The sequence below is a fragment of the Paramormyrops kingsleyae genome, chromosome 5 (genome assembly GCF_048594095.1).
Source record: "Paramormyrops kingsleyae isolate MSU_618 chromosome 5, PKINGS_0.4, whole genome shotgun sequence".
NCBI classification, from domain to species: Eukaryota; Metazoa; Chordata; class Actinopteri; order Osteoglossiformes; family Mormyridae; genus Paramormyrops; species Paramormyrops kingsleyae.
This window is the reverse complement of record NC_132801.1, coordinates 3047640-3074359: the sequence shown is the minus strand read 5'-3', so window position 1 is coordinate 3074359 and position 26720 is coordinate 3047640. Positions and strand designations below refer to the sequence as shown.

At 46.2% G+C, this 26720-nt stretch overlaps 3 protein-coding genes across 3 annotated transcripts; 2 read left to right on the top strand and 1 right to left on the bottom strand.

Moving 5' to 3' along the window:
* The first annotated feature begins 27 nt into the window (after positions 1 to 27).
* armc7 (armadillo repeat containing 7) lies at positions 28 to 2874 on the top strand. Its single transcript, XM_023794202.2, has 3 exons — positions 28 to 670; positions 848 to 991; positions 1195 to 2874. Exons 1-3 carry the CDS (start codon positions 583 to 585, stop codon positions 1554 to 1556), a joined length of 594 nt encoding a protein of 197 aa, XP_023649970.1. The 5' UTR covers positions 28 to 582; the 3' UTR covers positions 1557 to 2874.
* A 3526-nt stretch (positions 2875 to 6400) lies between these two features.
* Positions 6401 to 16662, top strand: chad (chondroadherin). The gene is made up of 4 exons (XM_023794195.2): positions 6401 to 7620; positions 10467 to 10630; positions 11451 to 11595; positions 15432 to 16662. Exons 1-4 carry the CDS (start codon positions 6838 to 6840, stop codon positions 15597 to 15599), a joined length of 1260 nt encoding a protein of 419 aa, XP_023649963.2. The 5' UTR covers positions 6401 to 6837; the 3' UTR covers positions 15600 to 16662.
* A 231-nt stretch (positions 16663 to 16893) lies between these two features.
* Positions 16894 to 25923, bottom strand: tap2t (transporter associated with antigen processing, subunit type t, teleost specific). Its single transcript, XM_023794182.2, has 12 exons — positions 25677 to 25923; positions 24690 to 25207; positions 23529 to 23643; positions 22091 to 22221; positions 21469 to 21674; positions 20964 to 21161; positions 20730 to 20858; positions 19928 to 20116; positions 18792 to 18965; positions 18472 to 18631; positions 18247 to 18383; positions 16894 to 17921 (listed from the first exon to the last, which is right to left on the bottom strand). The coding sequence occupies exons 2-12, from the start codon at positions 25195 to 25197 to the stop codon at positions 17712 to 17714; spliced, it is 2157 nt and encodes a 718-aa protein (XP_023649950.2). The 5' UTR covers positions 25198 to 25207; positions 25677 to 25923; the 3' UTR covers positions 16894 to 17711.
* Positions 25924 to 26720: the final 797 nt, after the last annotated feature.

The following is a 26720-nucleotide window of genomic DNA, read 5'->3' as shown; positions in this document are numbered from 1 at the left end:
TCCATTTAACACCCGCCATTTCTTTTTAGCTTAAACTAAAACAAATGTCGCAATAAGTAAGACATATATTAATGTTAACATTTATGCCGTATGTTTTAATAGCTAATAGGTTAGTATGTTGTAAAAAAGGATAACATGAAGTCTGTAAAGCAATGCAATAATTCACGTAATACTTTTATAGAGCTGATGACTTTATATAATCTTAGATAAATTTGTATAATACATTTCCGCAATTAGACGTAACGGTGATAAAATAATTTAACAAAGTAGAAGATATTGCTTAAAGTTTTATTTAATTCTGAAAATATAAAAATTAACACGATAATTCTGAATATGACCGGGGAGTGTGTAAAAGGAAATCAGTAAGAGCTGAGTAAAACCGGATCCTGAATGTATTTCATTTTGTCGCAGTAGGGACGAGTTTCCAAGACGGACCGATTGAGCAAAAAACTTCAGCGGCAGGTTCTGTTGGTGCCGTGCGGTTCGGTTCGGCTCTTTTAGAGGCAATTCAGCAGAGTTAATGGTAACATAGAATGACCACAAGCTGCCTTCCTGTGTGACAGGCTAAATCCAGTCCGGAAAATGTCGCGACGGCGCCGTTTCTCGGCGTCGGATCGCTCTGAATACTTACAGGCGCTGGTCACCGAGTTCCAGGACACCGATAGTGAAGGTGCGTCACTTTGATTTTTTGGTTTTCGAGTATGACCGTAGCAGCGCACGCAAAACTGTTATTTAATGGTTAAAGTTACTTGGTACAAGACCATCGTTCTGTGCCTGACGTCAGTGAGTGCATTCACTGTTTACTGGTATATTTCTAATAAATCACTTTCCTCTGACTCCTTTATAGAAGCCAGAGAACAGGTTCTAGCGAACCTGGCCAATTTCTCATATGATCCAAGGAATGTGGAGGATCTCAAGAGGCTGCAAGTGACCGAACTTTTTCTGGACATGTTGACGGAGGAGAGCGACAACCTGGTGGAGTTTGGCATTGGTGCGTGAGGATAAAACTACGACGGTTATCATTACTGGGGCAGCCATTGATGATCATTTCCAAATGTCATTAACCTCCGCGTGTTTGAAATACGATTTTGTGCAGTACCTTTAGCATGTGCCAGGAGGTTTGCCCTTGGGTTTCCGATGCCTGATTTTGCTCATTTTATGCCTGTTAATTTGCTTCTATTGCGTGGCCCGCAGGAGGCTTGTGCAACCTCAGTGCGGACCGCGACTGTTGTGACCAGATCGTGCAGAGCGGGGGCGTGGAGCTGGTGACGGGCTGCCTGTCTAGTCGGCGTGAAGAGACTGTGCTGTCGGCCATTGGCACGCTGATGAACCTGGCTGTCACCGATACGCGCCCACTCGCCTCCTGCGACGCGGTGCTGCAGTGCATGCTGCGCTTCTCGCTTTCCCGGAGCCCTCGATTGCGAAATTTGGCCATCGTCTTCCTGATGGACTGCTGCACTCAAGAGCAGGTGGAACAGGCGAAGCAGCAGCTGCAGGGCCACACCCAGACCGCGCTGGGGATCCCATTACCCGAGGCGTCAGACAGCGGATCGTGATCGCTTCCGATTAGATCGAAGCGTCGACGGTGCCCCTTCTCCCCTTAACTCTATGCATTGGCTAACAGTTGGATATACAGACCTATCAGGATGGAATGTGGGGGAAAAACTGCAGGACCAATAGAGGATTTGATGAAACAATGACATTTGTATGCGTTGAAAAACAAGGACAGACTGACAGAAGTGAAACCCTCTTAGAAAAATGTATCGGCGACGTACCGATTTAAAACACAATCGATGTCAGCATTGTCATTTCTCTACTTATAATGAATATAGTCAATGTGGTGTCAATTAGTAAAATGTAATAACATAACTGCAATATCTGAGCCCCAAGAAATGTCCAGTGTGTTTGTTTACTCAGGTGAGCCATTGAATGGCTGCTACACCATCCGGATGTGCCACTAGGGGGAGCCCGTTCCTCTGGTCTCTGGCCACTGTAGCGCATTGGAATGGTATCTGGGAATGGACAGTCCTCGTAAAGTTTATTGTTGTTGTCGTTGTTAGCAGCATTAAATTTGTGGTTTGGTTGTCAGGGTCCGATGATATGTGGTGCTACAGTATGTAATAGTAACATGTTATTACGAACAGAGACCCTAAATCAACAGAGCGTGCTCCACTCAGTCAGTGGATACTTGCCAGTCATATCTGCCACTGATGCCAATAGACATGAATCAGGTCTATAAATCGTATTTAAAAAAGTATCACAGAATTGTATATTTTCTCAGCCCTTTAAAAATCCAAATTGACTTACATTCTTGTAAGTGATGGACCTACTGGGGCATATACAGAAATGTCCGGTGCTGTGATTTGGACCCTTGCACAAAGAATCATAGTCCTTACAGCACTGCCGCTCCAATGGTCTGCCAGGCTACCTGGGGCTGCATTTCTTGCTCCACACCCCAGTCCCTCCCAGATCTGGCCCAGCTGGGGTGGGACATTTCCCAGTAGCCATGTGCGCAGGTTGGGGAAATTACAGCAAGGAGCTGGGCCCATGAAGCAAGTTGTCACTGGTACCAGTGGTCAGTGACTGTGTTCTCATGGTAAAAGCAGACAAACGCTGGACTGAATAGCCCTGCTGTTAGGGTCAGCGTGGCTCCCCGGCGTCGCCCCTCCTGCTGGAGCAGCATCTCCCTAGTTAAACCTTTTTTATTGTCCCACTGCCGATTTCAGCAAAGCAAGCAGAAGCAGAGAAATGGTGAAAACCAGAACTCCCTGTGACCCCGAAGGAATGGCTATTCTGTATCTATTACAAGATCACAGCCTATTCAAGAGCTAAATAAAGAGTGTATATATAAAAACCAGGCCAGGTCTGGGCAAACATTTGAATATTTGTGGGTACCTTAACAGAGCTTCTTTTGTGTTGTCTGGCTGTTCCTACTCAGAGGGACCAGCCTGGCTCAGACAGCTGCATACCTGCTGGGGTGATTCCGGCTACATTCCCCAGCCTTGTGCAGGGTTACAAGAGTAGGGAGCAGTTCTTTTAAGTGTGGTTACTTAACCACCATACCACCTGCATACTTAGCTTGGACCCACTGCATTCAAGACATTCTTACCCTGCAGATGGTGGGAGTCTGGCTTCTCCCGGCCCGTCGTCACCCAGGTCCGCTCCTCTTCCTCCCGGCCTGCGGCCACCCAGGCCTGCTCCTCTTCCTCCCGGCCTGCGGCCACCCAGGTCCGCTCCTCTTCCTCCCGGCCTGCTGCCACCCAGGCCCACTCCTCTTCCTCCAGGCCTGCTCCTTTTCCTCCCAGTCTGTCACCACCCAGACCCGCTGCTCTTCCTCCCGGCCTGCTCCTTTTCCTCCGTCTGTCACCACCCAGACCCGCTCCTCTTCCTCCAGGCCTGCTCCTTTTCCTCCCAGTCTGTCACCACCCAGACCCGCTCCTCTTCCTCCCGGCCTGCCACCACCCAGGCCCGCTCCTCTTCCTCCAGGCCTGCTCCTTTTCCTCCCAGTCTGTCACCACCCAGGCCCGCTTCTCTTCCTCCCAGCCCGCCAACACCCAGGCCCTCTCCTCTTCCTCCCAGCCCGCCGCCACCCAGACCCGCTCCTTTTCCTCCCAGACTTGAGGGCGGGTCCATATAGAGTCAGCTTGTCCAACAAACAAACAGGAGGCCCTTGGACGAGAGCGTAGTTATGACTCATCACGCTGACCTTAGAAGCCACTTTGCTGGCACGCACCTTGTTTTGCTCTCATTTGTAGATCCTCTGCTTTGCAAAAAAAAAATTCTTTTTCCACTGTCCATTCACAGCAGACAAAGGGCGGTGACCGGAAGATATGTGAAGTTTACTCTCTGGTCAAGGTCTCCTCAAACTCATATTACACAACCTGAGAGTTATACTCTGCCAAGACTGGGAGTTAACTGGCTTCAGTTTTAATTACAAGCACAGTTTGCATACAAAATGTCTTTACGACTGTTTTTCCCCCAAATGTTTATGCTCATCATTAATCTAATTTTCCCAGACCCTAAAGTGGAAAAAATGTTCCTAGTTTTTGTAGGTCTCCTTAATTATGCCAAAAGAATATGTGGCACAATTTTATTAAAAACAGAAAAATATATGTGCAATCCAGGCCTAAGTGTGAATATTACAACCAGCTGGAGTCAGAGAATTGCAATGTACCACGTGATAGTTTCCAGGTGATTTTCATTTATAACTAAAGGGGAAATCCGCAGCATAATCCATGGACTCTCGAGCAGTGATTGTGATGTCTAACAATTAACAGAGGATTAATATCCATAGTTATAACATATGACAAACATAGAATGTTAGTTCTGGATTCAGTGGTGTGTTGTGCTAAAGCCCTCATACTGACAAGCCTTAACATCCCCAATCCGCCGGACCTTGCCCGCTTCTTCCTATGAAATATCACATTCCTGTAAGGATCAAGTGAGACGACATACTCAGCTGTCCAGGATCCCATTTGTACGCTTCTGCCATCTCTCTGAACGCTGTGCCACTTTTGTGCCTATATTGCTCTCACCCTTGAGTAGTTATGCCGTTAGAGTCATAATGGGCACCAGAGTGGTTAAAGACTCTGGCATGGTTACTGGTTTAAGTGCCTGCTGTAGTATCCTTCAGGAGGGCAAGCAACTTGAATTGCTGAAGTATCAAGCCTCTTGAAAGTGTTAAAATTGTGGTTTGGGGCAAAGACACCTTTTTGGTAACTGCATCCTAATTGCTGCTGTTGGGGCAGGGCTCTGCATCAGAATGCAGAAACAAAGGCTTTACACGGCTGTAATATGTCTGTGTTTGTTCCCTAAATTAAACTGAACAGGGGGCCACAGCTGCCAAATAGGCACTGCAAGCATCTAGGTCCTTCTGCATGGCACAACTTTCCTTATTGCCAATAGGAATAAATCTATATATCAAAACAAGTAACCCGACATAATCTATCTTATGGAGGACAGCAGTATATTAGCATTTGAAGCCATGGCAGGACCGTGAGGGCTGGGTATCAGGATGGTGAAATATCTGATGCATAACTGAGAAGTGGTACAGCTCCAGGCTACACTGGTCTGTCCTCCTGCCTAATGCCAGTCTGTCTCAGGTGACCAGCTCTGGAGATCAGCAGACTTGTACTTGTACAGTTTATTATTTCAGTTTTTGGGTGGCTGTCTCACAATGGGATCTGAATATCTCTGCCTGACCCCTTGTTGACCTGTCGGTCCTCAGCCCCTCTTTTCTTTTCACTAAATAGACCTTCTGGCTTGGAAAAGGGTGCGTGTGTCCAAGGTCCAGGACAGTATCAATACTGCAGGGACAACCGCAGCATGCCTGAGAATATGTCAGTAGAGCAACTTGCTCGATACACCACAATACCTTGTATATGGAAATCTAAAAAAACTCCAGGATATAGTGCTGACTGAACCAGACAAACACGTCTTGTTCCTTGGAGAAAATTATCTTTCCGCTGGGTGTGAAAAGAGCTGAACACAACAGACTCAGTGGGCAAAAGGCAGCCGGGCTGTAAAGTGTGGAATCCAAGGGAATGAGAGGTCTGTTCACCTGTAGGACCCAGAGACACATTCCCATTGAAATGTCAAATTTGTTGAGCAAGCACAAGATTCCAGCTGTCCTGCGAGCTGTGATCATGGCTCATAAATACATCAGTGGCTACGATGCTTCAGAGGTAAAATCAACTCCTGGTGTTTTCCTTTAACTGGAGCTTTCCCAGCGTCTTCACCTTTCTGTACTTTATCTGTCTGCTTATACCAGGATACTACAGCCTGACTGCGTCTTCTGACGTCTACATCAAGCATCTGAGACATTTTTATCCAAAGCATAAACTGAAAAAGCATGGTCAGTCAGTCCTTAGAGCAATTAGTGTTAAGGGCATTGATCAAGGGTCTGAAGGTGACATAATTCTGCTGAGCCTGAGATTAGAACCTGGGACCTTCTGGTCATAGGTACAGCGACACACGGTGCCCACAGTTCCTGTGCTGGTGGCAGGTGCCACATAGGGCTTTTAGCACAGAAATCCATCCATTTATTTTACCCAGAAGCAGCATCTCCTCTGGCCCTCAAGAAGAGGCACCTGCACCTGATTAAACAAAAAAAAATCCATATACATATAGAAGAAATTCTCTCTCTCTCGCCGCAGACATAGGAACGACAAAAATGTCTGCAAGACAGAGCCCAGGGTGCCAGACTCAACACATTAAAGGGAACTTCGTATTGAGGAAATTCCAGAGGCTTGTCAAGTTTTCTTTTTTTTTCTAGGTTGAACTGTTTTTGCACCGGTTAAGGGTACAGGGTGTGTTGCCCAGCACAGAGTATGAAATGGGTCCAATCACCACTCGCCACCCCTTTCCGGAAGCATGATCAACAAGGACGAACATCCTCATCGCAGCCTCATTCTGATGACATCCCACGTAACGGGCCACTTCTGAACTACAGGCTGGTACAGGTGGAAGAGCCCAGCCTGTGCAGGGTTAACTCTCTGAGACACTCCTGCAGACCTCTCCACGTAATGCGTTGGCTGCTTTTTGCAGTTTTTTTTCTTCTCAAATAAATGTTATAAATAGCGTGGTGTTCAGTTTAGCGCAGTCCTCCTTTCAAATCCAGCGTGGACTTTTTTTTTTGCATTCCTCTACTTCTGCTTAGAATCACGCTCTCTCTCTCAGTGCCCACCTCTCAGAGTCCTCCCTCTCACCCTCTTTCTTCTTCTGCATCTCCCTCTCTCTCTTCACAGAGCGAGCCTCTTGGAACCTGTTTTTAACTCTACCTGGGGGGGTTTGCTGATACAGAGGGACCACAGACAGGTGAACAGAAGTAGCAACAGCATGCAGATGGACCACTTCTTGGTGGTGATGTGTGCACTGGGACTTGGCCCTGCAGCATGGGGGGCACCCAGCCAGTGCCCGAGCCAGTGCCACTGCCACGGAGACCTGCAGCACGTCATCTGTCAGAATGTGGGGCTGACCAAGACCCCGCGTGTGTCAGCGGCCACGCAGCTCCTCAACCTACAGCACAACAGTCTGGGTGTCCTGCCGACTGGCAGCTTCTCTGATGCCAAAGGCCTGGTCTCCTTGCACATGCAACACTGCCAGCTGCGCGAGATTGCTGGCCAGGCTTTCAAGGGCCTCAAGAAGCTCATCTACCTCTACCTGTCCAACAATGAGATCAGCATCATCAAACCAGGGGCCTTCGAGGACCTGACAGAACTCACCTACCTCTACCTAGATGGCAACCACATCAGTGACCTATCCAAGGGTATCTTTTCACCCATGATCAACCTCTTTACCCTTCAGCTCAATGATAATCGGGTCCAGGAGTTGCGTGCAGGCACATTCACTGGTGCCAAGGACCTACGCTGGCTGCACCTGAGTGGCAACGACATGACCTCACTGCAGCCTGGCTCACTGGATGATGTGGAGAACCTAGCCATCCTGCATCTGGACCACAATAAGCTGGCCACCTATCCAAGTGCAGCCATGAGCAAACTGCGTGTGGTGGAAGAACTTAAGTTCTCAAAGAACCCGATGAAGACTATCCCAGACAATGCTTTCCAGAGCTTTGGTCGCTACATGGAGAAGTTATACTTGGATAACATGGGCTTGGAGAAGGTAAGTTCAAGCCAGAGGTAAGGCAAGATCTGAAACCAGACTGGTTCTGGAGCAGAAATAGAGGATTTCATGCTAAAACTAATGGTAGTTAGATCTGGAACAGTTTTTGACCTGTTCATCACCAGAGGTGGAGGATTCTGTGTTGATAGCTCATTTCTTACATACAACATGGAAAGACCAATTGCACTTAAAAACAAACAATACAACCAAATACAACTAAGAAGAGATTAGTCCCTGCGCCAGCCGCTTGCGTTAGCCACACTGACATTTGATAGGCATTAAATGAAACGTTTATGATGCATGTTTATCTGTCGGGACCTTTGACTAAGCACAATGAGATGAGCTACCTAATGAAAGCAAATAGTGCTGGCATGGGAAGGATGTCCTAAATGAAGCAGCCGCATTGTTTGTGCCATCATTAGGGAGCCTCAAAAATATCATGGTGCAAACATGGTATTGGGTGGGGTCTTTATACACGGCAATATGTTAGATCAGGGTTGACGTTCCAAATTCATCTCATCCCACCCAGATATCAGGTGGGACGAGATGATATGGACATTCAGAACTCTGAGTAGTGTATTTATGCTTGGGGTGGTGTGTTAGCTCTGAGATCCAAGTTGTTGAGTTTTAGTTCATGAATGACCCGTACTGAAGTCTTGGAGGTAAAGGCAGACCAGGGGCGTTTCCTTGGAGGACGCACATGGTAGGCTAGAGATGAACTGTCTCCCGATCCCATGAGCTTTCATCTCTGCTGCTCGTCCTTGTTATGGTGGAGACCTTATATTTCCAAATGTTCTGCAGAAGTAGAGAGCAAGTGATGTGCCATGAAGGAGCTGACCTTGCCCCTTTTAGGTGGAGGTGATACATGATCTTCTGATCTCTCCATCATATTGCAGGCACAGATGTTGCACATATGCATGGAGACAGCACCTCGCATTCCTGTGGTTGCATGGTTAGACCGCTGACCCTCTCGGAGGATTCCTTTGTAGGACTGTGTCCGTCCGCTGGGCTATCTGGGGATCATTCAGGCACAGTTCAGGACAACTGTCTAGGCAGCGTGCCCAGAATTATTTATGCTGATGCCAATAGACTGAGCTAAGAGCTGAGGTCAATTAATTAAAAGCAGAGATGGAACACTGGTATGTAATTGGCACCCCTGTGTTAGACTCACTGTCTAAATTTATCATCTTTTATTGCGCTACCGTTTGTTCTATTGCCCCCCCCACCCCACCCCACACACACACAAACACACACACACCTATCCCCTACCCTGCAACTGTGGCATGCAAATTTCACGTTTCATGTTCCTCTGAGCATGTGACAACAAAATCTGAAGCCAAATATCATAGGAACAGGATAGCTTTGCAGTATATGACAAGCATAAGGACTGTCCTGTGTAAAATTGGTGTATAATATGTTTTGTGAAAAAATTATGATCTGTGTCCACCAGGAGACTAGGGAGAAAGGACCTTTGTAAGAGGTTTCATGTAAGAAAAAACTATATAAGGAGATGGGTGTCCGGAGATCAGTGTCAGACCAGCACTAGATCTTTCCTACGCAAGAGCTGTCCACCATAAGAGAATGGTACAAGCTGTCGTATGCAAGATCTGTCCACCGTAAGAGAATGGTACAAGCTGTCGTATGCAAGATCTGTCCACCGTAAGAGAATGGTACAAGACACCCTGTGCAAGAGCTGTCCACCGCAAGAGAATGGTACAAGCCGTCCTATGTAAGAGCATCTCTGTCTGAACTGTCCTACCCAGCAATGGGGGTGTGCTGTACCTTACCTAAACCTCTGTTATAAAAAGGTGTAGGAAATCTGCAAAATAAATAAAAATGCAGAGAACTCAGCCTCCATGCTCTTGTGAAAAGCACGGAGCACTAGAGAAGTAGGCCTCGGGAGAAGGAGCCCCTCTCCAGTCAAAAGTGGGTATTTTTAGGCATGTTTGTTTATTTCCAGGTATATCCTGACGAATCATTACACATGCAATATTCTCAGAGCCCCCATCCCACTTCTTACCACACAAACTGTGTTCCCTGTAAGCAGGTCAGGGTTATGAGACAGGTAAACAGAGGCATGGTGTTCCAAAGCCCATGAAGAGGAGTATTTTTAGCGTGCCATCGCTCAGGTGAATGGACAATCGGTCCCTTTGCAGCAGCACTGGCAGACGAGGGCATGGATTGGAGACCGAGGACTGAGAAAAACAACCCTTGGAGCTGGAAGGAATCCATCTTCCATTGCCTCAAATTACCAGGCCCTCCCTACTCCTACTCTCTCCACCCGCCCCCACCAGTGGAAATTTCCTAACTGTTGCTTTAGTGCCCTCACATATTTTGGACTTGCACAAGAGGCCGCCCACCTGCCCCCTGTTCCCCTACCTTCCTCTGCTGTTCCTCCCCCCCCCCCTAACTTGCTGCAGACCTGACACCCTGGAGATCAACTGATTCTGCAGTTAGGTGTGAGATTTAACATTTTAACAAAAGTGCATAAAGTTGGGCAAGAGGTCCATCTAAGAATGTAGACTAAGAGAGCCTAAATGGGACTTAAATGCGAGATTAACTGCCCCTCAAAATTATGACCTGTTTTGGGGGCTATTTCTCCTGATGGATACCAATGAAGGGAGGTCTTTTGTAAGGGGTTGAGAAATTCAACAGTCAGTAGACCTGTTTACACTCAATTTTTTCCCACTAGGGAAAATTGACAGTTACAGATTAGCATAGATAAAGAGGGTTTTAATGGATGCAGGTCATGAATGAAAAGTCCATTTTTAAGACTTGCTGACCTTGAGAGTGGAACAACCTGATGAGGTTTGTCATGGTTTACTAGGTTTTTCTCTCCTGCTCAGTTTTCAGAAGGTGCCTTCACAGGGGTGACGGCCCTCAAGTCCCTACACCTGGAGAACAACAAGCTAAGGACCCTCCCACGGAGCCTGGAGTTCAGCACCATCCAGAACCTCACACTAGCCAATAACCTCTGGAGCTGCACTTGCCAGCTGGCTCCACTACGCAAGTGAGGGTCACACACTAGGACAGGGTTATTCAAATCACGGTCCTCGAGGTCCAAGCACTGCTGGTTTTCCAGCCTTCCTTTACCTGTCAGTCAGGTGTGAAGCCTCTGACCAATCAGAATCAGTAATAATTAAACTAACTACCTGGGAGAACTGAAAACAACGCCTGGATTTGGAATCGAGGTCCAGATTTGAAGTACCCTGCACTAGGAGACACACCTCAGAATAATAGGTACAATTCAGTACCAGTCCACATTCAGACACACCTACCACCAGAAAGTTTCATTTGCACCATTTTCCACTTTTTCATATAAAGACATCAAAACTAAAATAATATATATGGAATTATGCACTGACCAAAAAAAAGCATTAAACAAAAGTAATTTGTTGCCAGTTTAAATCCCGTGGTCGGGCAAGTGATCCCACCATTGCGCCCTTGAGCAAGGCCCTTAACCCCAGTTGCTCCAGGAACTGGCCGACCCTACTTTCTCCTCTACGCCAGTTTCATGAGGTGGCCTCCTGGGATGCTTTTCCTGCGGTCCTGAAGGAGGTCTCACATATATGCTGAGCATTCATTGGTCACTTTCCTTCACTCTCTGGTCAAACTCCTCCAGAACCATTTCTACTGTATCCAAGTCAGGTGGCCAGGTCATGTGATGCGACACTATCACTGTCCTCTGTAAAAGGCTTGTCGTGTCCAGACTTTTGCCTGATACTGTATGTAATATTGCACAACCAAGATGCACTAGTCAAACATCTGTGGACATCATAGCAACCCCAACTCTGAGGACCTCATGGCCACTCTCCCTGCCCTACCCCCAGGTGGATGGACACCGGCCGGCAGCGCCCAGATGCCATATGCGTTTCGCCATCCCATCAGAGGGGCAAACAGGTGCGAGACAGCCCCGCCTTCAGCAGCTGCAGGGTGAAGACGAGAAGGCCAAGAAGGGGGTGCGCCACTGAGCAAGTAAGCGAGCAGGACCAAGTGAACACAAGACCACCAATGTCAAAAGACAGTCCTTCAGGGCTGAAGGAGAGCAAATGAAGGTCAGAGCATGTTTACCGACCAATAGAGAACCAGGCAAGTACTAGAGCAGAGGTTCTCAAAGTCCAGATGCAGACTGAACGGCACGTTAATCCGGACCCAGCCAGTAATGCACCTCATGAATCAATATGGCTAACATAAGGTTTAATGTGGTTTGAAGTACAGAAATACAATGCAGAACCACCAACCCCCCCCCTCTCACTCTCACACACACACACACACCTCCTCATCCCTCCCCTCCTCCATGACAGAGTGTCAAGAACAATCAGCAAGCATTAAAAGTTCCTATTTTTGTTGCATATTGATGTCTAGTAACAAAATTTATCGCCCCTTATTCATTAAAGTTCATGAAATGCTGTTTTGTTATTGAAAACTGTTCCACACCTCTGACTGATGTAGACCTGTAATCAAAATGTTTGAGAACCCCTGTGATAGAGGGACCAGGGGCCTGTACTACGAAGTGGGGTTACCGGCTTATTGGGTAGCCAGTCAGATTTAAGGTAGTCTGGGCAAAATGTAAGTGAACAAATATGAAGTCCATTTAAACTGTGGTACCTTAAATCCGACAAGTCACCCCGATAAGCCAGTAATCCCGCTTCGTAGTACTGGCCACTGGACTGAGTCAAAAAAAAAAAAAAAAGCCAGTATACATATTTATAACGCATGGGTTAACAAACAGAGACCTCAATAGGAAACCAAAAGCAGATCAAAAGTGGTCACCATCACAAAATGAAACGGACACGTTTCAGCAAAATCTCCATCGCTAATATGCGATAGAAACAGCTGCTGCAGACAGACCCTCTACATGGCTTCACCCACAGTGCTGCCCAAAAGCTGGTCCTTCTTACATTTTCAGTACAAACACTCTTTTTGTCAGAAGCCTTCCATACTTAGGCGCTGTCAGGTTCTGCCCAATAAAACAGACACATTATCAGTAAATTAAATATTAAATTCTACTTTAGAATGTTTCCAGTAAGCTAGAAATTAGTCATGCACCTCAGCAGGATTTTAGTTGGACATGAAGCAAAGGGACCAGTATCTCTCAAAAACAAGTCAGATATGCACCCCACCCCCACCTTAATATACACCCACATAGCTGGAACGTAGTAATGGGACATATCCAGTTTGAGTCTGGACCAAGAGACAGTATTTTGGGACTAGAACTGTATACTTATATGCAGGAAGAGTATGGGATTGCCTTTGGATGGGGTAGTGAGGGCTGGGCCTGGGACAGCATCCATTCCAGTTTGGGATGTGAGACAGTACCTCACCTCACACAAAAAAACAGTGGTCCTCCATCTCAGGCTGACAGCAGATAACTCTTTGGTTAAGGCCTTGCTATTGGTGAAGAAAATGGTAGATTACCTAGATGCAAATAACATTATAAAGGATAGCCAACATGGATTTAGGAGAGGTAGATCCTGCTTAACGAATCTGCTTGAGTTCTTTTAGGAAGCTACAAGTGAAATTGATCACAAAAAGGCCTATGATGTGATTTACTTAGATTTCCAGAAAGCCTTTGATGTTGTCCCCCACAAACGGCTCTTGTTAAAGCTTAAAGCTGCAGGAATTTTAGGAACTGTGGCAGCTTGGATCAAAAACTGGCTAACTGATAGGAAGCAGCGAGTAGTTATTAGAGGCACTATGTCACAGTGGGCCTCCGTTTATAGTGGGGTACCGCAGGGTTCAATTTTAGGACCACTATTGTTCCTAATTTACATTAATGATATTGACACGAATACATACAGTAAACTGGTTAAATTTGCAGACGACACTAAGGTGGGCGAGGTAGCAGATACTAATCTAGCAGCAGAGAGGCTTCAACGGGATCTGGATTTAATTAGCGAATGGGCTGATACCTGGCAGATGAAATTTAACACAGATAAATGTAAGGTAATCCATGCAGGGAGCAGAAATATACAGTACAGATATTTTATGGGTTCCACTGAAATAAAGGTAGCTGATTACGAGAAAGATCTCGGTATGTATGTTGATGCTTCCATGTCCCACTCTCGCCAATGTGGGGAAGCAATAAAAAAGGCGAACAGAATGTTGGGTTATATCTCTAGATGTGTGGAGTTTAAGTCAAGGGAGGTGATGTTACACTTATATAATTCCTTGGTAAGACCCCACCTAGAATACTGTGTGCAGGTTTGGTCATCATACCTCAAGAAGGACATTGCTGCCTTAGAAAAGGTGCAACGAAGAGCTACGAGAATGATTCCTGGTCTTAGAGGAATGTCTTACGAGGAGAGGTTAACGGAACTGAATCTGTTCAGCCTTGAGCAAAGGAGACTAAGGGGGGATATGATTCAGGTCTATAAGATTCTAATGGGTCTGGATGCTGTTCAGCCAAATGACTATTTCAATATTAGTCTAAATACTAGAACTCGTGGCCATAAGTGGAAATTAGCGGGAGAACATTTTAAAACAAATTTGAGGAAGCACTTCTTTACACAGCGTGTAGTCAGAGTATGGAATAGTCTTCCTGCTATTGTAGTGGAAGCTAAAACCATGGGTTCCTTTAAATCAGAGCTAGATAAGATTTTAACAACTCTGAGCTATTAGCTAAGTTCTCCCCAAACGAGCTTGATGGGCCGAATGGCCTCCTCTCGTTTGTAAATTTCTTATGTTCTTATGTTCTTAAGAAAGCAAGGAAGATATGCATTTTTACACTTTTCCACAAAAATATCAGTTTCCATAAAAGAATAGCTCAAAGAAAGAAAAAAAAGAAAAAAACTGCGAAACTATGTTTTGAAACAATTCTGTATCTGATCCATGCTTAATGAAACACTAAGGGCTGTACACTTTTATAGCCTGAGAAGTACAGAAAATATGTGCACACCTAAGTGTACATTTCCACACATCGGTAAAAACCATCCCAAACTATGTGAATGATGAAAGTGAAGAAACCGAACCGAAAAATCTAACCTTCTAAAGCATCCACTAAACAAATAGTAGGCAGACAGACGGAGCATGTTCGAGCTGCAGCCCAGTTACCTTATCCGTAAGGGGTGTCGCCAAGCAGGTTTGCTGGCTTTGCGGGGCTTCTTAAAGCTCATTTCCACGTTGGTCCTACGAATGACAACTAATTTTTAAACGGGCTATATCGTCATGATAATTTACCATGCACGCCTAACCTTCCGCGAACAGGCTTTCAGATTAAAACAGGCGTATGTCCTACCCTATCACCTACAACGTACATACGGACTGCTCATTCACCCAAAAATCTACCCTATACAAGAGCTGCCTTTTGACTACACAGTAGGGCTGGGAGATGCAACTGATTTTCTTTTTGATCCAATACCAAGGTTTTATCCCGATAGCGATATTCGATGCGTTTACCGAGGGAAGGAGGAGTATTTACCTACCTATCAAAAGGCGACGTTAGTTAGGGTCCTTAGCTTGCAATGCAGACACTGCCGCTTTTATGCGAGTTACACAGACTAAGAAACCTCTTGTCAACTAACAGAGTTCATAACCAACGTCGAAGTACCATTTACCGGTGATTGCGGCAATCAGGGTTAGTTAAGCCGTCTCTTTCGAGTTGACTCTGGGTATATAAATTGGTGTCATTAGGGTAATGGGCCACTCCAGAACTAAAGAGCGCTGGCAGGCTGAAAGCCTGCGCGTATAAGCCCTGCAGGACCGGCCTCCAAACCTCCCACATACACACACAAAACACTCCATGTGCTTTTCCGCCGAGCAGCAGAGCACCGGCAGAATGATTTGTCCCTGCGGTCTGTGTACTTCCACAGGGGACGCGGGGAAGGACGTATCCGAGTGACCGGCGACGAGCACAGAGGAAGGATGCTACCGCTAACCGCTACACCCAGCTGTATGGCCCCTTCACTCTCATCTCGACACAACATACAAGTCCAGGCTGGGAGAAGGACACAGAGCAGAACGTCATCACACTCACATAGCACAGCACATCATCACACTCACACCTGCCTTTCTGTCGATGGGGGGTCCTAACCCCACCACAAAAATATGTTTCTTGAAAGGGCAAATTTATAACAAAGAATTTTGTTTTGCGGGAAATCCAGAAAATCGTGGGGGATCTCGCTCTGTAAAATTCGCCGACTGGGGGAAGAGCACCCCCTTCCCGTAATGGGTAGGGATTGTCCCTCCGTTACTGTCATGCATACACACTTACTCGAAAAACTCATGAATATATCTTTAAATGCACGCGTTTTACGCATACATGCTTATGCGCGCTGAAAAGCACAGGTATCTCACATTTTACAGCTAAACACAACCCTCTGCACCTTCTCTCTTTAAAATTGCGGCATTTTTTTCATGAACTTCCGAAATTTCCCAGCTGGTAACTACCTTTACCTCTCAGGACGTCCGACGTCGCCGCCCTGCCCTGAGGTTAACGGTTATATTACACTCTAACTGGACTGTTAAAATTAAAGTAATGCCCCACAAAGCTGAAGCGTAACCCGACATAACCAAGAGTCTCGGCGAACTTGTAATTAAAAAAGACTGGTGAACCCTACGCAGGAATTCCCCGGGCATGCGGATGCGCGCGGACAGCGGAAGCGTTGGCGCGCCGACACCCGCAGGGAGACGTGGAAAATAATCAGGCACCTAAAGCGCTAATTGGATAAATACCACCCGTAATGTAATAGAAGTATCTGTAACATTCAAAGCAAGAGTGTGTCGCTTTCATACACAAAACTTTTTCAAAAAACAAACCCGAGAAGGTTCAGTGTTTTCCATTTGTCCTGCTTTGGCAATGCTTGTATTATTTCATCCGTGAAAAAAGATCAGAGGTTTCATATCGTAATGGCTTTGACATTTTAACTAATATAAATAAATATAAAGTAATAAAGAAAAGAGAGCGCTATTTAACTTCCAGACTCTGGGAGCAAGGTTGACTATTTTTTAGTATCGATTTGTATGCATCTTTTTTTTACGTATATTGAGCACTATCGTCTTGAGAATGGGTCTTTCTTTTCCAATAAATGCCTAATCAGTAAATAACGGCCATCTTTTTATTTTTCTGTACATTGTATTTTGACATACTTTGCAGGTGCTGTCAGACACAAGGTCTTTTTTCAGGGTGAAGTGATTCAGATCAGCAGAAAGTGTGTATGTGCGTGAGTGTGTATACAGTGAGATGTACCAAATCTGCTCCTCGTTGGTTCTCACGAAAGTAACAAGTGGCAGTTACATAAATCACAGCTGAAAGTTAAACACAGGCTCTGCAAATCACTTTAAAGTTGGTTTAATTATCTTTTAAACAGTAAAATACAAACCTCTTGAGGTTTATCCTGTAATTTGCCACCCATGCATATAAGTATACATGAGGTTTTCTGGTAAAGTTGAACCATCGCCTAAGTGGCTCTCTGCTTCCCCCTTGCGGGACCAGCAGATAATTTTCCATATCCATGCTAAAAATGAAATGAATGAAAATAACATCTTCAGTTTCCCACAGAATAAAAAACGATGTAACGTTACTATGCTAATAAGCGCTGGCAAGTTTCACCGGCAGCACTAGAGACGTTAAACAAAAGTATGCTAGTTAGCGATCAAATTTTCCAAAGCAGAAATATGAAGACGCAAACAATAAATATTAAATTATGCATAAAATGTAATTGGGATACAAAAATAATTCCATATGCTCAAGTGCCAGCGTTTGTGGTCTCCCAATCAACCAGATAGCCTCCGCAGTAATTAATGTTTGAACAGAAAGTACTGAGTCTGGAGTAGGTACTAAGAAAGGGTTCAGGAACTGCCTCTGAGGAACTACAATTAGGCCGAGTTCCTGTGGTATGAACACGACAAAAGTCCCTGGTTCCAGAAAAAAGTCCCAGCAGTGTGAAAGTGCCTACACGCACAGGTACATTAATACTCAACAGTCATACTGTGACACAGAACACAGAGTGAAGGTGGGATTCAAACTCCCAACCCTGGATGCATGAGGGAACAGTCCCTACCACTAAGTCACCATGACATTATTTAACATTGTGTTTTAATATGCCCCCTAGTGGTAGCCCCCACCAACTGCAGTCCACTTGCTGGCCTGCTCAGTTTCCAGCACCGACTGGCAGGTCAAATAGCCTCTCCCTCTGCCTGTAGTAGCGCCTTCTAAGGGCCATCAGCTGTGCGTGCGTCCCCTGCTCCACCACCACCCCGTCCTCCAGGTAAACAATGTGGTCAGCTTTCTGCACAGTCTGCAGGTGGTGGGCCACTACCAGAACCGTCTGGCCCACGGATCCAGACAGGACATCCTGCACCTGGGGTGGAACATCAGTTAGGAATGAAACATTTCAAAACTCCTGCATCAACATCTGCTGCATAAACCCTAAGACCAAAGTACAAACCTGAGGGAATACAGCTGGCTGTGTGTAAATTCACTGCAGCGCCCCCTTGTGAACTGTGTAGGTATTGTTAGAACCAACATCTTCACTGAAGTTCATGACTACCTGGCCAAATGCATGCTAATCTAACTCTATTTCCAAATTCATCTAATTCATCTATTTCCAAATCCACACAACTGCTCCCCAATATTAGGGGACACTAGTGCCTCACTTGTGTCACTAACAGCGCATGGGAACATACCGCCTGCTGCGTGCTGGCATCCATGTGTCTGGTGGCCTCATCTAGGATGATCACCCGCGGCTCTCGAACCAGTGCCCGGGCGATGGCGAGCCGCTGCCTCTCTCCGGCTGCCAGCTGGGCGGCACCTTTCCCCATGTCTGTGGCACAGAGGCATTATGGGGGACCCATGACCCGAGACTTTGGACCCGCGCGGGACGTGCCCCTGTGTCACACTGGTACGTTTACCTGAGTCGTAGCCATGCTCCAGTCGGCTGATGAAATCGTGGGCGCTGGCTTTTATAGCTGCCTCCTTCACCTTGTCAAGGGAGCATTCCTCAAGGCCGTAAGCTATGTTGCATCTCACAGAGCTGGAGAACAGCTGAGGGTCCTGGGATACTAGAACCACCTGCCCCAAGACAGATTAGGAGACAAACACGACGGCAGCCTTAGCCAGTCCTTGCATTACCTGCTTCACTATATCCGCGTGTCCATTCACGTTGCCTTTTGCCACCAGTAACTGCTACACCGTAACACAGATATTTTTCCACAGAGAGGCAGGCTCTCACCTGCTGGTGCAGGTACCGGTGGCTGTAGTGGTGCAGGGGTCGTCCGTCCAGCAGGACTTCCCCTTCCTGGGGCTCGTAGAACCTCTCCAGCAGGCAGATACAGGAACTCTTCCCAGCCCCCGAAGGCCCCACCAGAGCAGTCATCTTCCCAGGCTGCAAAGTCAGGGTCAGACCCTGGAGAGACATGCCAAAGGGTCAAGACCGGGCAGTAAACATCACAATATGCACAATGTAAACACCAGACCCAAATAATTTACTGCTAATGATGGACAAAATAATGCTTCATGATCCATTTGCTGTGTTTTTTGACCCCACCAGATGGTGATCTTGGTTTGCTTTTTGGCATGCTTTGTGCCCTTTTCTGAAAAGAGAATACTACCTAGTGCGGTCAAAAAATACAGCAAATGGTTCACGACGCATTATTTTGTCCTTCACTGCTTACCACATAGATAGCAACGGTGCTAACATACTGTCTCAGGCTCATACAAGGACACTACCCTATCAGAGAGCACAGAGCACCCTAGAACAGCACCATCTAGTGATCTCAGAAAATACAGCAAATGGTTCATGAGGCTTCATTTTACAATCGCTACCTCAAACACTTAAAAGTAGCAGAAAATTACTAATGCCACATTGTACCAGAAACTAGAAAAAATTCTTCAACATACTGAAACTGCCATTTTGGCCAAAGGGTGGCCTACAAGCTATTGCTTTTTTTGGAATAAGGTCACTATAATAGAACAGTGATACCTTATCCACCCCTGTTAGGAAATTGTCTTCTGGCCTGTCTCATCTTGCTCTCCATAAGATAGACAGAGCGTGCTGGGGGGGTGTATCACAGCCAGCGCACAGAACCACAGGAATGATAGAGGTTAAGGGCCTTGCTCTAGGGTCCAACAGTAGCATCGGTCTGCTGGCCTTAAGATTCGAACTAGTGACCTTCTGATCACACACTGATCTGTTCCGAGCCACACACTGCCCTCTGACATCAGTCTGAATAACTACAGGTTTCCTGTGACCTTTGGTGGGATGGTGTGCTCCAGGTCAGCTAGAGCTAAAATCATCATTCAGTTCTACCATAACCTTCATAGTGCAGCCAGCTGGGGGCACCGCTGAGAGCTTTCCCCAGAGCTCACCCGAAGCACAGGCTTGTCCGGCTGTGACGGGTAGCTAAAGGTGACATTCCTGAAGTCCACGCGTCCCTCCAGGCTGACGGGCTCCAGGTGTCCCGCCTCTTCCTGCCTCGGCTTCCTGTCCAGGTACTTGAACACTTTGGCAGCAGCCCCCACGGAGGTCAGCATGGCTCCACACACAGCAACCAGCTCCTGTTTCAAGTTTCAAGTCACATTTGCAAACATACACTGTACAGCTGTGCAGTGAACTGCTTTTTCCACCTGCTGCTTGCGCTCAAAGTATTCATTAATTCAGACAGAGGGGAGAATCTTGTTCGCAGTCTCATAGCTTTTGGCCTTCAGGCAGCTGTAGTGCCTTCCTGACCACAGCAGATAGAGCAGGTGATTGTTGGGCTGGGCTGGATCTTTTATTTTCCCTGCTTTGTGCCCATACCACCTGCATGTGTCCCACAGGTGAGGGAGTGCACAACGTTCTGGGACAGTGTGTTCAGGGACGTGCCAACATGACCGATCCGCACCCGTTCATCTGAGAACCAGGCTCGCCGCTGCTTTCACTTACTTAACCAGCTGTACAGTCATCGCTGACTAGAATCATAGTAGTTTGTTTTAACCTGGGACCAAGACTGTTGTGACATTAACGTAACCAGCCGAAGCTTTAAATTGCATCACACAGGTAGCTGCTTCCAATATGTTCAGCGGTATTAGTGAGAGAGTGATTGTTACTGTAGCCTAAGAAAAGCCCATCTATGTGAAGGAAGCTTCTGGAAATATGCACTATGAGGAGGACTAGAGGGTTGTGAAGCACCTTCATATTGCTGAGCATGTTTTTTTGGTAGATGACGAAAGACAGCAGTCTTCCTCCAGTCAGCTGCTTCAGCAGGATCAGCCGCCGTCCATAAATCAGCATGAGCACTTTCACAAAGATGGTGACCAGCTGGGGAAAGAGGAGCATTGTGGGTAAAGACCTTCAGATTACAAAATCATGTCTTCAGTCACCTGCCATCCACCAAAGCAAAGGTGTGAGGTGGGAACATCGTACCCGGCGCAGCAGGAGGTGCACGGCACTGACGCCGCCCTTTCTGTTCTGGATGCGCCGCATCTCTCTCAGGGTCTCCTCATACCTCCTCACTTCAGTGGCTTCTCCACTGCAGCTGCGCACCGTCCGAACTCCATCCAGGGCTGCTGCCACCGCCGCCGTTGTCCTGGCCTTGCAGTCCTGCACCTGCTGAGAGTAAGTCTGGCAAACAACACATTAAGTTAGGGTTGGTGTTATGGGGATGACATCACACAGTATATGTGGATACCAAATTACATCATATGGAGGGGGGGGGGGGTTGCACTAGGTTGTTATGTCCCAGAACAGTGTATACAATAGCCCTGTATGGCAAGGGGAATGTGTCCCAAGATGGTGATGCAGCTCAGCATGGCCAGCATTAGTGTGTCCCAGGAAGATGACATCACAGCCTACATGACATCATAAATTGGAACAAGCAGGCCATCACAGTACATCAGGATGTGTGAAGACAAGATGGCACTCTCCATACCAGAGAGTAGGTGCTGTAGGCGTTCTGCAGCAGAGCGAGCACGGGCATCTCCACACAGGTGAGCAAGGTGAGCTGCCAGGAAATGCCCAGCATCAGTGCCAGCATGCCAACCGTCTTCACCACACTGCGGACCAGAGCATTCATGTTCAGGACCACAGACAGACTCATCTTGTTGGTGTCAGATTCCAGACGAGAACAAAGGTGCCCTGCCAGGGAAGAAAAGAAGAAGTTGTCTTTAATAAGTTGTTTTCTTCATGGCACTGTGGGCTCCGATACTGGTGCTTTGATCCTCCCAGTGCTCCCAGTGCTTGAAGTGGGTTTCACCAGCTACCCAACAATTCCTTATCCTGAGCTGGTGGCAGAACACTTTCCATCTTTCAGTCGTGTTTCCTTCTCTCTCTGACACTCTCTCCGTCCGTCTCCCCCTCTCTGCCCGTCTCCCTCTCTCCGCCCGTCTCCCCCTCTCCGCCCATCTCTCTCTCTATTGTGTTTCCTTCTCTCTGAGGCCCTCTCTGTTTCTCCTCTCTCTGTCTGCCATCTTTCCTTCACTCTCTGCCACTCTCTCTCTATCTGGTTTCTCTCTCTCTCTGTTATGTTTTCTTTTTCTGACCCTCCTCCTCACCTGGCTCAGTCTCCTCGAAAAAGCCGATCTCCTGCTTCATTAAGCTGCCAAACAGCATGTGACAGACTCTCTTATTCAAACGGGCCAGACTCCACTTGAACATGCCACCTCGGACTCCAGCGCAAAAGGAGCTGTGGGACACACGTGGACACAAAACAAAGGGACCATGCATAACTAGTAAAACAAACAATATAGTAAAAATCCACCTGTAGCACTACAGTAGTGCAGTATACTGCAGTATAAATGGTATTGTAAAATAGACCTGTAGTAGTACTGTAGTGCAGTATACTGCAGTTCAAACAATGTAGCAAAATAGACCAGTAGTAGTACTGTAGTAAAGTACATGTATGCTGCAATATAAACTGTATGGTAAAATAGATTGCAGTATATCGAGTATACTAGTACAGTGGTACCTCGGTTCTCGAACTTAATCCGTTCCAGACTCCGGATCGAATCCTAAAAAGTTCGAGTTCTGATCGAATTTCTCCCATAAGAAATAATGGAAATTGGTTCCCGGCCCCCCAAAATTACACCTAAATATGTTTTTTTGTTTTTTTTAGCATTTAAACACAAAATGAACAGGATAAAACAAGAACAGCATTTTTTTCTTAATGGCTTCCAAAACGATAAAGATCTTATCCCAACATTACCCCTGTCCTGCCCTGATCGTCCGCTCCTTCCGTGTGCCACGCCCCCTCGTTAACCTCGTGTGGGATCCCCATGTGATCAGCTGTTTCTGGTTGTTGTCATTAGTCCTCTGTATTAAGTCCACGTTTCAGTTTCCCCAGTCCGGTCATTGGGTGCGTTCGACTTGCTTACAGCGCTGGCATAAAGCAACGCATTCTGATCCTGACGCAATGCATTACGGTTAGATGCATTGCGACCTCTCACCCGGCTGCACAAACTGGAACCGTCTCCGTGACGACACACCTTTGCCCTTATTGGCTGAAGAGTTATTTACACGCATGACGTTTGTATCCCAGGCAGTTCCGGTGCATAATCTGCTATTTCTCCCGAATTTCACGTAAAGCAGTGAGAACTGGTTTTCAGTTAATTTACCTGGTAAAATAAAGTTTAAATAAATTACATAAATGCTCTAATAGTACACGTAAGTTAGTGGTTTATTTATTGTTAGTTACTGTAATGTTGCGCTGCTTTATTTGGTTAATCGTCCAGTCTGTGAAGAAGGCATTCAAGTAAGAATTGCATTATAGTATGACTCATTTCCTGGCGCGTACAATTTATATTAGGTCAGCGTTCACGGTTCGACTTCTGATATTCAGATCGAGTTCTAGGTCAAACTGGTTTGTTCGACTTTCAAGAAATTCGAGTTCTAGTGAGTTTGAGAACCGAGGTACCACTGTATATTTGGTATACTACTGTATGCTGAGTACAGTATTGTTGCTCTCATGGCTGGCCACCCCCCCCCCCAGCTCACCTGCCCATTGAGAAGAGCCCAAAGACACCAATGGCCCACAGGAAGCTGCTGTACTCATACTGGGAGCTCAGGATGTCAATCACATTCCCAGTGGCATAGGGAACGAAAGTCTCTCCTGCGGAAATGAGGGGCGGGAGTTTTTACGGCTCTTTCACTAACTGCACACCTGCCGCATCCTTATCAGTCCACTAGAGGGCACATTCTAAGTAGAAATGGCTTTACTGTTACAGTGGATGAAACACTTATCCCAAGTGAAGGGAGTGGACATGCAAAATGGAAGTTATTATATGAGTGACAATCTCATCCTTTGTGTATGTAATGCTGCTGTCTGATACAGACTCCACACTCCCTGCAGACCTGCGATGGGGAAGATGCTGGACAAATGGCTGGATAAGCAACTTAAAACTCGCTGGAATTTTCTGGGCTGAAAATTACTTCTATTGGACTGGTATGTGCTGTGATCACGATTTTTTTTATCCCGATTCTTTTACAGTAACTTAAAAATCATAATATGTATTATGTATTATGATCAAAATCATAATAACAGTTTCCACATATTACAAATCCAACCTCATACAAATAAAACCAACAGCTGAGATGCAGAAAGGTGAACACTGAGCCCCAAGCTTATAAATGCCTACCCTCTATTTTCAAACCAAAATTACAATTTAATCCTTTTTTATCTCCAATTTCACATAAAATTCATATATTTGATACTCAAACTTATCTAAACCAGGGGTGGCTAATCTTATCCGCAAAGGGCTGGTGTGTATGCAGGTTTTTGGGATAACCTGTAGGTCAGCTGTTCAAACCCAGGTGTGAGGACTCTTCCGCCAATCAGTCCTCTGATTAGTAATCTAATTAGGGAGATGCAGCGAAAACCCGTATACACAGCGGCCTTTTGCGGATAAGATTGGCCACCCCAGTCTCAAACCCTTTCTTAAACTGTGCAAGTTTTACTCATTTTTAAAGCATTTTCTAAATTGCTCCAAATATTAACTTCTTTAACCAAAATGCATTTACTTTTTACCACGGTTTGTGTCTTTGGTTTGATAAATATATTACTGCCTTTAAGATGATCCTGACTGTGTTTGTTTATTTTATGCTGTGTTTATATGAGGCCAGCTGCGGGCCACACCAGTACAGCAGGTATGCACTCACCAGCGACGGCCAGAATGAGGAAGAGAAAGGCTACAGCCAGGTGCGGGGCGTCTGCGCGAGAGTAGCGCACCACCCTCATCAGGAGCGCCTTGGCCTCGTGCTTCTTCTTCGCCGCCCTGCGGTCGGCCCTGTCCTCTGGGAAGCTGAGCTCCCAGAAGAGACAGGCGCCGGCAGATGACACCGTGAGCAGGGCCACAGCGGCGGGGCCCGGCAGCAGGGTGACAGGGACACCGCGGTGCAGGGCATTCCGGACACTCTCAAACACGGGGCTCAGCAGACTGTGCGTCGCCACCCAGCGCTGCAGCCAGGGCCTCTCCCTGCCGCTCGCCACCGTCGCCCGGGATACCCAGTACAGCAGGCACCACCGCAGCAACCCGAAGGTCCACAGCCCAGCAAGCCCCACGGAGCATGGGACCCCCACCAGACACGTCCCGCTCCACAGCGCCCCCCAGAGAGTGAGGTCACAGAACAGAACCAGTGTAAACACCCCCACGTCGCTGTCCACCATCCTCAGGGGCCTTTAAACAAAAAAAAAAAGACAGAAGGTCAACAAAATGTTTTATTTAGTTTGATATGTAATGGTAAAATCAATAGGTTCATGCACTTTACAAAATTTTATTAATTCGCAGTCTTTTCGAGTGGCAAAACACGTTCGTGTATGTAACCCGCTCCGTTATACCTGCAGCCGCTTAACCAACGTTATAACATTAAATCGTTCACTAATATCACTAAAACATAGCCAAAGCTTCAAAGCTTGCTTAAAGGCCTTTATTTGCTCAGGTAATCTTAAACATCCATGCGGCTTTGATTCGTATAATGCGGAATAAAACGGGCATTTAGTCTTTCGATAATCGGAAATAATGCCGTGTAGCAGCAATTCTTTAGAAAAACGGTAAACAGAAAATATATCAGGTTGTCTTAATAACAGCGTGCTATGTGTGACTGAAGATTATCTGTGATAAAAGCCAAGCGAAATGTTACTCTTACCGATTCTATTTCTGTTCATACCCCGGTACAGAGAGACAGTTTCACTTTCACTTTCAAAGGAAGTAGGAGTGGTTTAAACTAAGGACGTAAAGATGCATCGTGATGAATCAGTTATCAAGGTGGCGATTCAACTGCATCGATCTGTAACTTTATAATCGGTTATAACCGATTTTGGTGGCAAATTCAGATCCTCCCAGTTCTAGGTTGCGCGCCCCGCGTTCACGTACTGCAGGTGCGTGCACGTAACACGCAATTTCCAGTTCCTGTAAACCGCGCTCTGGCTGTGACCGGGCTTCCAGTTGTGTCGTAGCTGCGATCCAGAAATCGTTTTCATTTGCTATTTGACAGGTGGTAACTACTTCTTTGGGGTAATTTTCCATCAATCCATCTATCCATTTTGTATACACTATCTATATGGTCAATTTTACTTCTAGTATGACCTCTACTCTGATCTGATATGGCTTTTGCTCAGATAAAAAATGGTTCACTTCTACCTGCCCATCTGTCCATTCAGATGTATAATGTTGTTGATAATTTTTTTTATATAAGTTGTGTTTATATCTGCCCATTTGTTAATTCTTTCTTCATTCTGAACAGATGTTGGTGTTTAGTGTGCTGTTTCTTTACCCTCTGAGCTAAAGGATCTCCACCGTGTTCATGGTCTATCTGTCTGACCCAGAATAATCCGTATTTAGCTTTTTTTTATGTACTATAGTATCATATTCTAGTCTGAGTTTATTTAGTTTCGCAGAAGTGGAGCTGCCCCGCAGGGATCAGTGTTTTCTCTCCAGATCTTTCATGTCTTTGTCTAATTTCTGAAATCTAATGACATTGTTTTTTTAGTTATGTTGAATAAGGTTGCCCCCGCATTCCAGCATCGCCCTTTTGATAAAATCTAAAGATCATTCTTCATGTAGTATATCCCAGTTAAGTACCCGGCCTTTCTGACCATTTACACTGGCTTCATCTCCCGGTTTAATAATAACAATAAAAAAAATAGTATGAGACTCTACTTTCTTTGTGCTCCATTAACAGTTTGTAATT

Coding starts and splice junctions, on each gene's coding strand:
- armc7 (XM_023794202.2), top strand. CDS start 583: ATGTCGCGACGGCGCCGTTTCTCGGCGTCGGATCGCTCTGAATACTTA. Junction 671..847: donor CCAGGACACCGATAGTGAAG/GTGCGTCACTTT, acceptor ACTCCTTTATAG/AAGCCAGAGAACAGGTTCTA. Junction 992..1,194: donor CCTGGTGGAGTTTGGCATTG/GTGCGTGAGGAT, acceptor CGTGGCCCGCAG/GAGGCTTGTGCAACCTCAGT.
- tap2t (XM_023794182.2), bottom strand. CDS start 25,197: ATGGTGGACAGCGACGTGGGGGTGTTTACACTGGTTCTGTTCTGTGAC. Junction 20,859..20,963: donor TGCACCTCCTGCTGCGCCGG/GTACGATGTTCC, acceptor CTCTTTCCCCAG/CTGGTCACCATCTTTGTGAA. Junction 18,966..19,927: donor CGGACAAGCCTGTGCTTCGG/GTGAGCTCTGGG, acceptor ATGTCTCTCCAG/GGTCTGACCCTGACTTTGCA.
- chad (XM_023794195.2), top strand. CDS start 6,838: ATGCAGATGGACCACTTCTTGGTGGTGATGTGTGCACTGGGACTTGGC. Junction 10,631..11,450: donor CAGCTGGCTCCACTACGCAA/GTGAGGGTCACA, acceptor CCCTACCCCCAG/GTGGATGGACACCGGCCGGC. Junction 11,596..15,431: donor GGGGGTGCGCCACTGAGCAA/GTAAGCGAGCAG, acceptor GTACTTCCACAG/GGGACGCGGGGAAGGACGTA.